Source organism: Malaclemys terrapin, chromosome 12, assembly GCF_027887155.1.
Source record: "Malaclemys terrapin pileata isolate rMalTer1 chromosome 12, rMalTer1.hap1, whole genome shotgun sequence".
Classification (NCBI taxonomy): domain Eukaryota; kingdom Metazoa; phylum Chordata; order Testudines; family Emydidae; genus Malaclemys; species Malaclemys terrapin.
The window spans coordinates 45222567-45235593 of record NC_071516.1 but is presented as its reverse complement, the minus strand read 5'-3'; the positions used below and the strand labels follow the sequence as shown (position 1 = coordinate 45235593).

General features: G+C 62.4%; 1 protein-coding gene across 1 annotated transcript; it reads right to left on the bottom strand.

Moving 5' to 3' along the window:
• Window positions 1-794: 794 nt before the first annotated feature.
• On the bottom strand, window positions 795-11631 carry NFATC4 (nuclear factor of activated T cells 4). Its single transcript, XM_054045675.1, has 10 exons — window positions 11377-11631; window positions 8562-9492; window positions 7176-7338; window positions 5387-5586; window positions 4283-4455; window positions 3840-3980; window positions 3534-3589; window positions 2802-2928; window positions 1949-2494; window positions 795-1675 (listed from the first exon to the last, which is right to left on the bottom strand). The coding sequence occupies exons 1-10, from the start codon at window positions 11471-11473 to the stop codon at window positions 1608-1610; spliced, it is 2502 nt and encodes an 833-aa protein (XP_053901650.1). The 5' UTR covers window positions 11474-11631; the 3' UTR covers window positions 795-1607.
• Between the last annotated feature and the right edge of the window lie 1396 nt (window positions 11632-13027).

Sequence of the window (13027 nt, the reverse complement as noted above, 5' to 3'; positions counted from 1 at the left end):
CTGTATAATGGACACTAGGGGCAGCAGAGGGTGGGGGTGGGAAGGGGCGGCTGTACTGTATAATGGGCACTAGGGGGCAGCAGAGGATGGGGGTGGGGAAGGGGCGGCTATGCTGTATAATGGGCACTAGGGGCAGCAGAGGGTGGGGGCGGGGAAGGGGCAGCTATACTGTATAATGGGCACTAGGGGCAGCAGAGGGTGGGGGTGGGGAAGGGGCGGCTGTACTGTATAGTGGGCACTAGGGGCAGCAGAGGGTGGGGGTGGGGAAGGGGCGGCTATGCTGTATAATGGGCACTAGGGGGCAGCAGAGGGTGGGGGCGGGGAAGGGGCGGCTATACTGTATAATGGGCACTAGGGGCAGCAGAGGGTGGGGATGGGAAGGGGCGGCTGTACTGTATAATGGGCACTAGGGGGCAGCAGAGGGTGGGGGTGGGGAAGGGGCGGTTATACTGTATAATGGGCACTAGGGGGCAGCAGAGGGTGGGGGCGGGGAAGGGGCGGTTATACTGTATAATGGGCACTAGGGGGCAGCAGAGGGTGGGGGCGGGGAAGGGGCGGCTATACTGTATAATGGGCACTAGGGGGCAGCAGAGGGTGGGGGCGGGGAAGGGGCGGCTATACTGTATAATGGGCACTAGGGGCAGCAGAGGGTGGGGGCAGGGAAGGGGCGGCTGTACTGTATAATGGGCACTAGGGGGCAGCAGAGGGTGGGGTGGGGAAGGGGCGGTTATACTGTGTAATGGGCACTAAGCGCCTTCACTCCCCCCCCCCCCATCAGACACACTTTTATTGTATTTAGCTGGGTTTTTTTAATCAATTCATTTTATTACAAAACAAACCAGGATTCAAAGAAAAGGAGAAGTCAGGGAAAAAATAAACGATATAAAACTGGATATAATCATAGACACCCCTCTCTGCGAGCCCCACAACAATACCATTGTAGGCATTAACTCCTTCTTGTCCCCATTGGGGGGGAGATCCAGGGAAGGGGCTTCCATGTGACACCATAGGGTGGCACCTCCTCCCCCACTCTATTGGAGAATTATTTTACCCCGGGGGGGGGGGAGAGATGTTTCCTATACCCTGCAAAATCTGATGGCTTGAACTCCTCCCTCTTCCCCACCATTAGCCATATCTGCCCCCCTCCCGCATTGCTGAGTTGATGGGGGTGGGCTCATACAGAGGGGATAGGACTATCCCCCTCCCCCTGGTTGGGTATTTTTGCCCCATAGGAAAATGGCTCCAGGAGGGAGGCAGAGAATGGGGGTGATATAGTCTGGGGGCCCCCCGCAGCTGGCATATGCTGTGAAGCCCAGATGGGAGGGGTGCTTGGGGGAGGAGAGAAAGGGGTGGGGATGGGGACTTCAGAGTCATCCTTCCCTGATGTAGAAAGAAAGAGAGATGGACAGAATGATGGAGAACTAGGACAGGCAGACAGAGAGCTAGGACAGATGGACAGGGCTAGGATGGATGAATGGATGGAGCTGTGATCGATGGACAGAGAGCTTGGACAGACAGACAGACAGAGAGCTTAGACAGACGGATGAACAGAAATGAGATGGACAGAGCTTGGATAGGCCAGGAAGGACCCGGGAACGGCCAGGGTCTCAGCTCCCCCTGCCTTCACAGAGTGGCTCCGGGAAGTCACTCAGGTCCCGGCCGATGATCTCGGTCACTAGGAGAAAAAGAGAGGGGAAAACAGGTGAGGGGAACCCCCTGAGCTAGACAGACCCACACCCTGGGGCTGGATCAGAGCCAGCGCCCCTAGAGGGGACAGGCCCCATGTCCCATTCCCTACCCCCTGAGCCAGGCTGTCCCCCGCCCTGGGGTGGGATCGGGGCCAGTGCCCCCTACAGGGGAAAGACCCTGCATCCCATTCTACACCCTGTGATCAAGCCAGTCCCCTGCCCTAGAGCCGGCGCCCCCTAGAGGGGAAAAGTCCTGTTACCTTCCTCCAGCGTGATCCCCTGGACAGGCAAGCTGTCACGGAAAGCCACCCGGTATCCGCTGCCTCTGGGTTTCTCCACCTCCTCAGTCTCCCCCGACTCCGGATCCCCCCAGTTGGGGGGCCCGGCTCCCTCTGACAGTGGTGGTGGGGTGAGCTGGGCAGGGGCCTGGAAGTGGGGGGGCCGGTAGCCCAGTGGATGGAAGTGGGGGGGCACCGTCAGCCCAGCCCCCCCGTACTGCTCCGTGTGGGGGTAGCGGTGGGAGGGCTCGGTGGCCAGGCAGCGGTGATAAGGGGGTGTCAAAGGGAGCAGTGGGGGCCCGTCAGGGTATGGGGAGGGGTTCCCGAAGGCCGCGGGGGAGGAGGAATAGCCAGCCCTGTAGGGGGAGTCATCAGGGTAGCAGGGGAAGTGGGGGCGACTGGGGGAAATGTCCATGTCCCCGGGGCCCTCAGGAGGGTAAGGGGGACTGCAAGGGGGCACTGGAGAGGAGGGGCCGAGGGGGAAGCCGCGGAGTGGGGAGGAGGGGGGTGGCTCCTCCTTGAAGATCACTGTGGGGAGAGGGGGGAGAGAGTCAGAGACTGGGGGAGGGGAAGGGAACTGCCCCAAATCCTTCCCATCCAACAGCGCCCCCTGGGAGACAGCACTGTGTCTCCCGCCCCCTCTTCTCGCGCTCTCCCCTCCCCCTCCTTGTCTATTTGCCACCTTTGTCCCCTCCCCCCAATTAACCATCAGGTCACGTGGGAATCACCCCCCCAATCGCTGCTCCCCCAACCTCTTCTCCTTCCTCCTCCCCCCATCTCATTCCCCTCTCCCCACTTATGCGACTCCTTCCCTTTCCCCCTCCTCCCAACTCACCGGGCAGGTATTTAAAGGCCTGCGTTGGGCTCCGTTTCCGCCGCCCGTTGGAGACGTAGAAATAGACCTGGACAGGCCGGGCCACCTGTGGGTTGCTGTATTCTGGGACTGTGAGGGTCAGCGTGGTCTGGGGGGGGGTAGGGAATTTGGGTGAGAGGGGGCAGCAAAATTCCCCCATCCTGGGTGGGGCTGGAATTTGCAATCTGTTCCAGGAATCCAGATCCAGGGTGGATCTACTCCAGGATTTACAACACCCCCAACCCACTCCCCCAGGGTTGATCCACTCTGGGACTTCCCCGATTCCCTACTCCACTCCCCCATGGTCAATCCGCTCTGGGACTTCCCCCATCCCCCACCCCGCTCCCCCAGGATTGATCCGCTCTGGGACTTCCCCTGTCCCCCACCCTGCTCCCCCACAGTGGATCCACTCCGGGACTTGCCCCGTCCCCCACCCTGCTCCCCCAGGATTGATCCGCTCCGGGACTTTCCCCGTCCCCCACCCTGCTCCCCCAGGATTGATCCGCTCCGGGACTTTCCCCGTCCCCCACCCTGCTCCCCCAGGATTGATCCACTCTGGGACTTCCCCCGTCCCCTACCCCGCTCCCCCAGGATTGATCCACTCTGGGACTTCCCCCGTCCCCTACCCCGCTCCCTCAGGATTGATCCACTCTGGGACTTCCCCCGTCCCCCACCCTGCTCCCCCAGGATTGATCCGCTCCGGGATTTTCTCACCTCGTTGCTCTTGAGCCGGTTGATACAGGCCTCCTCCTCCCATTGGAGCTTCCCATCTGTAGGAGAGAGGTTATTGGCTGAGAGGCCATGGAGGGGCGGAGCAAGGGGGAAGAGAGGGGGGCAGGGAGAGTCCTGGGGGGATCTCTTCAAGTGCAGGGAGCAGGGGCATTGTAGGGCCAAGGGTCTCCAGGGCACAAGATGGGAGTGGGAGGGTCCCAGTGGGGTGGGGGGAGGGATTGTGGGTCCCAGGGAGCTCCCCAATGTAGGGGCCAGGGAGGAGATGGTGGGGGTGGGGCTCACACTTACCGGGACCCCTTTCAATGAAGATGACCTTGGAATCAGGCAGGAAGTTGGCACCAGACAGCACCATCTCCTCGCCTCCGCGCCCCGACCCTGCGCTGAGGCTGCACCTCTCCACCTGGGGGAGCTCCTGTGCCGAGCGCTGGGCTGGGGGCAGGAGAGAACGGTGAGCGCTCGGACCCACGGACAGACACCCCCACCCTGTGACCTCTGGTGGGGCCTGTAGTGGGCATAGATCACATAGTCCTAGTTAGACCCACTGCGCACCCCCAGCGGGGCCCACAGGTGACTCCAACCCCATAGCCCTGGGCTGACCCACCACGGCTGTAGGTGGCCCCAACCCCATAGCCCTGGGCTGACCCACCACGGCCCCCAGTGGGGCCTGTCGGTGGCGCCCACCCCATAGACATGGGCTAGCCCACAGCACCCCCTGGTGACTGGGCACTCACAGCACTCGATGGGCACGGAGGCGGTTTGGATGGAGACGACTTTCCCATTGCCCTGGGGGACGTGGACCCTGAACACCAGCCGGACCCGGGTGTTCTTGCGCCCGATGTCGGTCTCGCCCTTCCGCAGCTCGATGTCCGAGTTCCGTAGCTTCAGGATCCCCGCACAGTCAATGCTGGGGAAAGGGGGAGGGGGGCAGGGTTAGGGGGGCCCCTGGAGTGTGGGGGGCAGGACATACCCTGGAATGGGGCCCTTGGTACCACCTCATCCTCTACCCTTGGGCCTGGAAAGCCCAGAACTGGATCCCTGTGTTGTTTGGATTGGACTGTGGGGTGCAGGTCCGCCAGGAGGGGGAGAAAACCCAGAGCTGGGTTCCAGAGCTCCCTGGGTTGTACTCTGGGGTGCAGCTTCTGGATTCCCCCACCCCACCCCGTGCCTCCCAGGACTGGACTCTGGGCTACAGCCTTTGGGGAAAGGGAAAGGCCTGGAAGTGGATTTGTGCCCATTGGAATGGGTTCTGTTGTGCAGCCCCTGTGGAGATAGGAAGATCGGGAGTAGGATTTCTTTGTACCCTGGAATGGATCTCTAGAGGCACCTCCCACTCCCTGGAGGACAAGAAGACCTGGGCCTGGGTCTCTGTGTCCCCTGGATTAGACTTTGGGATGCCGCCTCCCCTGGGAATTGGGAGAAGACCCAGAACCAGATCCCCTGTGTCCCTGCAATGGACGCTTGGTCCAATCTTCATGGGATGGGGTGGAGAGACCAGAACTGGATTCCTTTGCAATTGGCATGGATTCTGGATGGTGTCTAGAAACGGATCCCTGCACCCCCTAGAACGGAAGAAGGGTGGCATTGCCCTGGGATGGGGAAAAAATTCAGAAGCGGATCTCTGCTCCCCATGGAATGAACTCTGGTTGGCACTGCTCTGGGATGGGGAGAAAACCTGGAAGTGGATCCCTGCAGTCCTGGGAACGGGCTCTGAGTGGCGCTGCCCCAGGATGGGGAGAAAACCTGTAAATGGATCCCTGCTCCCACTGGATTGGACTCTGGGTGGTGCTGCCCTGGGATGGGGAGAAAACCTTGAAGCAGCTCCCCAGGGAACTCACTTGGCCGCCATGTTGTTCTCGGGCAGCAGGGACATCTCCAGCACCTTGGTGCTGCTAATGATGGTCTCGTAGCTTGCAGTGGCCACCATCTTGCCGGTGATGCGGTGCACCTGGTAGAAGGCATGAGGCCGCAGGTTGCGCTCGTCGGCCGTGCCAATGAACATCTGCAGGGTCAGCGGCTTCTCGTCGTAGCCCAGAAGCTTTCGAGAGGGGGGGATAGGGGAAGAAGGGGGAGGACAGTCAGGAATCAGGGCCCAGATCTGTTCAGCCCATGATCCACCAGCCAGGAGTTCCCAAGGAGAATGGGAGGGTGAGATGAAAATCCTGGCCTGGATTCCCCATGTGGAATTGGGAGGGGCTGGGAAAACCTGGACTGGATTAGTCCCCCAAGGAATGGGGAAAGAGGGCCGGGGAACACACACCCAGGTGCCCCCTCCATAGGGAATAGAGAAGCGGGGTGGGGGAACCCAGACCAGAAATGGATTTGGCTTTCCTGGCTAGGACCATGCCTGGACTAGATGCCAGGCAAAGGCCCCCCACACCCCATGACTCAGTTTCCCACCCCTGAGGGATCTTGGATTCTCTCAGAGCCCCATCGTGTGCCTCGTCCGTCCCCCCGTCCCCCCCCCGCAGCCCTCGGAGTCTGGATGCCAGCCCAGCCAGGGTGGGGCGACGCCAGCGGTTTGGTGGTCTCCCCCAGGGCGGGCCCAGCTGTTTCCAATCAGCGGGCGGGATGCACAGCTGGACTCAATTTGGGTTGGAACAGAAACAAGGGGAAAAAATCCTTCCCCCCCCACCTGGGTGAAATGGAATGTTCGGGGGGAGGGGTGATGGGGCAGCCTCCACCCTGAGTCTGAGATGAGACGTGCTGACTGGGGTGGGGTTCCAGGATAATGGGGGTCTCCCTCCCCTCCAGCCCCCCAACACTCCCTCCACTCCCCCTAACACCCTTCCTCCTCCAACCCCCCCACCCCTGAAGCCCCCCACAAAACCACTCCCCTCCAACTCCTTCAATCCCCAGACCTCCTCCTCTAACAACCCCACCCTTCCACCCCAAGCCCCTCCCCCACATGCCCCATCCCCTCAACCCCTCCATCCTCCCCCACTCTCTCTGTTTCTCTTTTGCATACTCTGCCTTTCACCAATGAAGCGTGTGTGTGTGTGTGTGTGTGTGTGTGTGTGTGTTCCTGCTGCCCCCTGCTGGAAGGGCTGAGCCCTGCTGTGTGTAAGTGTGTGTCTGTGCACACACACACACGCATGCGCGGCCTGTCCCTGGTCTGGAGCGTGGGAAAGGGCATGTGCACTCCCACCCCCCACCCCCTCACAGCTCCAGCCGGCACAAGGAAGGGGGGGCCATGCAATGAGACAGGGATGTGACCCCCTCCAGCCCTCCCCCTGCAGATTCAGTGTCACACAGAGCCCCAAGCAGGCTGGCCCGGTGGGACCCAGCCGGCGCAGAGCCAGGAGCGGAGCAGAAGCAAACGAAAAGGCGAAGGCGGCAGAGTGAGCGGAGAAGGGGGATAGCAAAGGAAGGCCGAGGAAGCTGCTGTCCCCACCCCTCCTGTCTCTTTTGCCCCCATCCTGCTCCCCCCATCTCTGGGACCCACCTGCCGTGTCACCCGATGCTCCGTAACCACCCGCGCCCCCATCCATATTCATGAGAAACTTGTGGTCACAGGTTGGGAGATCCAACCCCTGTCTCCCCCCCAGCCTGGGGGGCACTGGGGATGCCTGGAGATGGGGCTAACCGGGGGCAAATCCAGGGATGCCTCCAAGGCAGCTCAGGTACCTTCACCACGGGGTGACCCCCCGGGGCGGCCTTCACGGCCCCCCGGCTGCCCTCGGTCTCGTAATGGGCCCGGTGGTGTGTCCGGGGCTGGACTTCAATCTTCAGCTCGTATTGTTCATATTGGCTAGGCAAGGGCCAGTCTAAGGGAGGCAGAGCGGATGACCTAGGGCAGAGAAGAAGACAGGTGTCCCGGATGGCACTTTGGCCTCTAGGAGGCGCCGTGCTGCAGGAAGTGGGTGTGATGGGGGGTCAGCAGGGGGTGCTCTGCCCTGGCCATCAGTACTGGCACTGGGGGCACCATGCTGCAGGGAACAGGACTGGGGGCTCAATAGGGGGCGCCCTCTTCCCACAAGCAGTGCTCACCCCCATACAGCACTAGGGGGCGCCACCCCAGAGGGAATAGGGCTAGGACTCAGTAGCAAGCACTCTTCCTCTGCAGTTAGTGCTGGCCCCAATGCCCCAGTGCAGCACTAGGGAGTGCCATGCTGCAGGGAATAGGGTTTGGGGCTCCTCCCCCCCATAAGTGCTGGCCCCAGTGCTGCAGGAGCTCAGTAAGGGGGTGCTCTCCCCTCCCTGTCAATGCTGGCCCCAATGCAGCGCTACGGGGTGCCGTGTTGCTGGGGGGGGGGGGCGGCAGGGGACATTGTGCTGCAAAGAATAGGGTTGGGGGCTCAGTAGGGGGCATCCTCCCCTCACTGTCAGTGCTGGCCCCGCTGCAGCGCTGGGGACAGGCTGTGTTGTAGGGGCAGGGGGTAGGTCTAGGGTGGCTCAGCAGGGGTCATTGTGCTGCAGGGAATGGGACTGGGGGCTCAGTAGCGGGCGCTCTTCCCCTCCCCCCCCACACACAGTGCTAGGGGGTGCTGTGCCACAGGGCCTCCTTAGGGGGCGCTCCCTACAGAGCCCAGGCTGCAGCATCCTGGGGTTTACCTTAAGAGGGAAGGTGCGGTGCCGCCAGGAGCCGTGTTTACGGCAGCTGCCACCGTGCGTGCTGAGCAGGGGTCTGGGATCTGTAACAGGAGACACGGGCCCGTCCGCCGCAGGGCCAGCTTGACAGCTTGTTATTATACAATGGAACCACTGCCAGCAGCAGCTGCAGCCCGGGGAGCAGCTGGTAAAATGGGTCTGGCTGGTGCAGGGAGGGTGGGGAATGGGGCATGGGGCCTTTCCCCTCTAGGGGGCGCTGTCTGTGATCCTGCCCTGGGGTGGGGAGTGGCTGGCGCAGGGGAGTGGGGGATGGGGCATTTCCCCTCTAGGGGGTGCCAGTTCTGATCCAGCTCCAGGGCAGGGACTGGCTGGCATGGGGGGTGAGGGTGGGAAATGGGGCCTTTCCCCTCTAGGGAGTGCTGGCCCCACTGCTGGGGGCAGGGATCCATTAGTAGCTGGTACCTGAAGATGGGGCTGTGGCCCCCGATCCTGGCCTTGGACCAGCCCAGCGGGGAGGGCACGGCCAGATAGTCCATCCCTTCCTTGCGGGCTGCCCCAAACCCCCCGTCGTCACCATTGCAGCACCCCTCCTCCTTCCGCGTCAGCGCCACCGTCTGCTCAGTGGAGGTCTTGCGGGCCTTCTGCGGGATGCTCTCAGCTGGGGGGTGCTGCCCGGCAGCCTCGTAGGGTGGCCCCTCCCCGCCCACCCCATCAATCCCCTCCCCGCCTCCCTCCTCGCCCAGGCTGCCACGGCGGGAGAGGCAGGGCGAGGCCGAGGAATGGGTCTCCGAGCTGGAGTAGCGCCGCTTGCCGCAGGGTGAGGTCGGGCGGGGTGCCAGGGCCACCCAGCTGTCCTCGGCCCCCCGCCCAGCAGGGTACAGCCCCCAGGGCTCCTCCAGCCCGGCCCAGGGCTTGGGTGAGCCACAGGGGGAGCTGAGGGCGAAGCGGGCGGCAGCTTCGTTCAGCTCCCGCTCCACGTCGTCACCGCCCGTCCCATCATCGTCCGAGAAGAAGCTCCAGGGGGAAGCACTGCCACTGCTGGCAGGACTGGGGGTGAAGAAGCCGGAGGCCAGAGGGGCCTCCCGGTAGCCGCTGTAGGCTTCCAGGGGCAGGTAGTCGCGTGGAGAGCAATCCCAGTCGGCGCCAGGCGAGATGGTGGTGATCTGGATGCTGGGGCACTCCAGGACGCGGGCGTCGGCCCCCAGGCGCACCCACCGCGCCGGCTGGCTCTCAAAGGTGTCATCCCGTGCTGGGCGGGGCGGGGGGGAGTGCATGCCAGCCCGGGGACCCCCGCCCAGGCGGGGCGGGCATGGGATGCCTAGGGGGGAGGCATAGGCCGGTGGGTCATCCAGGGCCAAGGTGCAACACGGAGGGAGGTCTTCAGCGTCGAGGTCTGTGGAGGGAGAGAGGAGAAGAGATGGAGCAGGGATGGTGGAAGGGCTCCTCCTATCCACCAGGGGGCAGCAAACACACACAGCAGGGCTCATCCTCTCCACCAGGGGGCCGCAGGGACACCCACACAGCAGTAGTAGATTGTTATCTCTCTCTAACACACCCTCACAAACCAGCAGTAGTATGCTGTGGTCTGTCTGTCTGTCTCTCCAGTAGGGGACAGCAGCAACACAGTTTATCATGCCACAAAGCCCTAGCCCAGCGGCAATGACCCCTGTTCCCCCATTTTGCCATAGCACAAAGGGCACGAGGCTGCATCCCGGAGGACGCCAGGTTCCTGTCCTGCCTGGGGCTGTGGCATTTCTATGGGGCCTGAACGAGAGGGCCAGGAATCTTGCGGGTAGAAACGTCTGTGCTGAAAACCACCGGCAGGAAAGCTGCCTTCCCACGAAAACACAAATATTTGGAGAGACACAAAGCAACGTGATCTCAACCCAACTTCCAGCTCCAAAACACACCTGCTTCTCATTTAAGGCCCCGTCTCTGCCCCTTTCCTCGGGTGGGCCCTTGGGCGCGGGAGGGGTTCTGGTGCTGTGATGTCAGACCCCTTTGCCCCAGCCTCCGGCCATGTGTCCAGCAACACTAGAACCCCAATATCTGTGAGGCTGGGCTGCCCGGGAGCTCCCCCCACACCCCACATCGCCCCCTGCTGGAGCTGGAGGGGCTGGAACTCCCCACATCCCAATCCCCACAGCACCCCCTGCTGGGGCTGGAAAAGCCAGGAGCTCCCCCCAAAGCCAACCCTCTTGTCCCACTCCCCACAGCGCCCCCTGCTGGGACTGGAGTAGCTAGGAGCTCCCCCCAAAGCCAGCCCTCCTGTCCCACTCCCCACAGCGCCCCCTGCTGGGACTGGAGTAGCTGGGAGCCTCTCCCACTCCTCACATTGGGAGGGGCTGAGGTCAGGGGGCTGCAGACCCCGCCACCCTCCAATGATCAGGGTCTGGAAACCTCATAAACTGGGCACCAGCTCTGGGGCCTGAGCCTCTCCCCCACCCTGTGGAGTGGGGCAGCCTGGCCCGGGATGGGAAGGGGCAGACACATGAACCCAATTAAAGGCGCACTCGCCTCCGCTGGCAGGGCCTGGGTCGCCATGGGAACGTGGGGCACAGGGCCAGGAATGGAGAGGGGGGGAAGAGTACGAGTCTGAAGGCGCTAGTTAAAACAGTGTCGGACAGACAGATGGATGGGGGGGACAACACACAGACAGACCACCATGTTCCCCACAGCCTGGGGGGGAGGGGGGATCTGTGTGTGTGTGTATGGGAGGAGGGGGTTGGAGAGCATGGGACCTGATGGACAAACCTCTGTAGGGAATTCTCTTCCCACCACCCATGGCTGGGCTGTTCCAGGGCTGGGAGCTTCCCCAGAGCAGTGCCCCAGCTGGAGGGGGTGTGGGGGATACTCTTGGGCTGGGAGCTTCCCCAGAGCAGTGCCCCAGCTGGAGGGAGCGCGGGGAGTACTCTGGTGCTGCGAGCTTCCCAAGAGCAGTGCCCCAACGGGGGGCGGTACTTTGGAGCTGTGAGCTTCCCTATAGCAGTGCCCTGGCATAACGACCCCGGGGCTGGGACGGGCAGAGAGGCCATCCCATGCCACTTGCCAGGCTCTCAGCATCCATACCAGGGAGCTGCTCTTCCCATAACGTGAGAAACCAGAAGGGGGTGTGTGTGCGTGTGTGGAAACCGATCCCCCCCTCCCCCTCATCCTTAATAGGGCAAAACTTTCCATCCTCCTCCAGCCAGGGAAGAGCAGAAATCCTGCTGGCCCTTTAATGCTCCCTCCCAGCCCACGCTGGCCCTTTAAGAGCAGCCCCCCCACCATCCCTCACCTTCCAGCGATACCCCCATTCCCGGGGGGTCCTTCTCCTCTTCTCCAAAGATCAGCTTGAATTCCAGATCCTCGTCTTCGCAGCTGGCCGCCCCCATGGGAGAGGCTGGATGGACTGCGGGGGGGCGTCCCCCAATAGGGTGGGATATATGTGGGGTTCTAGTGGGCACCCCAATAAACCTTCACCCCCTTATTCCACTGGGGGGGGGGCAAGATCTTCCTCCCTCTCCTCCTCTCCCTCCTTCCCTCGCCTCAATTTTTCGACCTTTATTATAACGTCCACAAAAAAAAAGTTGTCCCAAACTTTCCCCAAGCTCCGCCCACATTCCCCCTCCAAGCCCCGCCTCCCACTCCCGCCCTTCTGTGATTGGTCCCAGCCCCGCCCCCTCAGCCTGTCATGTTTAAAGGCCCGCCCACAAACCTACTAAAGCTGGAAAAATAATAGATCGATTCCTATCGTCCCTCCACCCCACCTCCCCGTCTCCTTCCGGATGGAACAACCCGCCCCGTGCCGATTGGATGGCTGCCCGCGGAGCCCCGCCCTCCCCCGGTAGAATGCATTGGGTCGGGTCTCCCCCAGCTGGAGTTTTAAAGAGACAGAGTCTGATTTTGAAAAAGGAAGGAGAAGCCAAGTGCGATGGAAACATTTCCCCTCTAGGGGGCTCCGGCTCCGTTCCGACCCCAGCGCAGGGTCTGGCTGGTTCAAGGGGGTGGGGAATGGGGCCTTTCCCCTCTGGGGGGCGCTGGTGACTGGCTGGCTCAGGCTGTGGAGAATGGGTCCTTTCCCCTCTACGGGGCGCCATCTCTGATCCAGCCCCAGGGTCAGCACCTGGCTGATTTCTGGCCCGTCTCTGCAATCCATTCCTGTTCAGTAGAGAAATCCGCTCCTGGTTTCTGCTCTGACTTGTGGCTGGGTGAAGCAGTTCAAAGAGGGGTGGTGGCCATGTCACCCGTAGCCTGTGCAAACCTCGGGGAGGGCTGCTTGGAAAACTGGGACTGGCTTCCCCATTGCAACTGGAATGGGCTCGCTGCAGCCCCCCGCCCTTTGCACCTGGAAATAGCCAGTGATATGGAAGGAGCCCTGCTCTAGGAGGGTCCCCCCCAGCCCTGTCAATTCCCTTCACTCCCAACCCGCAGCCCCCTGCTAGCCCAGCTCTGCCAGTGCCCCTCACTCCTGACCCACAGCCCCTGGAGGGGTTAATGTTTCCAGGTTCCCTTTTCCATGACCAGCGAGTAAGTGACGTGGTTAAGAAAATCCAGAGCAGCCCTGGTCTCCCTTGTTCTCATTAAACTAATGGAAACCAGGCCAAGCTGGGGGGGGAGCTGGGATCGGGGCCAAACGTCGGGGCCTGGACCCAGCCGGAATCGATATCCCAGCGTCTGGGCCGGTCGGAGCCCCTGGGGGTATCAAAGGCCTCGCCCCCGGCTTGGGGGGGCAGTGCTGCCCTTGAACCCCACCCTACCCCCCTGCGCTGGGCCAGAGATCCCCACCCCCCTCCCCTGCCCTCTCTGCTCCCAACTCTGCAGCCGCCCCTCGTCTCGCCAAACCCTAGACCTCCAGCCCCCCCAATTTCCTTCCAGAACCCGACCTGAGCCTCTCTCCCCTTCTGCCCCCTCTGCCCCCACCCATGCCCCCTTTCCCAACCAGCTCT

What these genes read in the sequence shown, in the direction of transcription:
- NFATC4 (XM_054045675.1), bottom strand. Translation starts at nt 11,473, where the DNA reads ATGGGGGCGGCCAGCTGCGAAGACGAGGATCTGGAATTCAAGCTGATC. An exon ending in GAGAACAACATGGCGGCCAA is followed by an intron (nt 4,456 to 5,386) that starts GTGAGTTCCCTG and finishes CCCTTTCCCCAG; the next exon opens with CATTGACTGTGCGGGGATCC. An exon ending in CTTCATTGAAAGGGGTCCCG is followed by an intron (nt 3,590 to 3,839) that starts GTAAGTGTGAGC and finishes TCTCTCCTACAG; the next exon opens with ATGGGAAGCTCCAATGGGAG.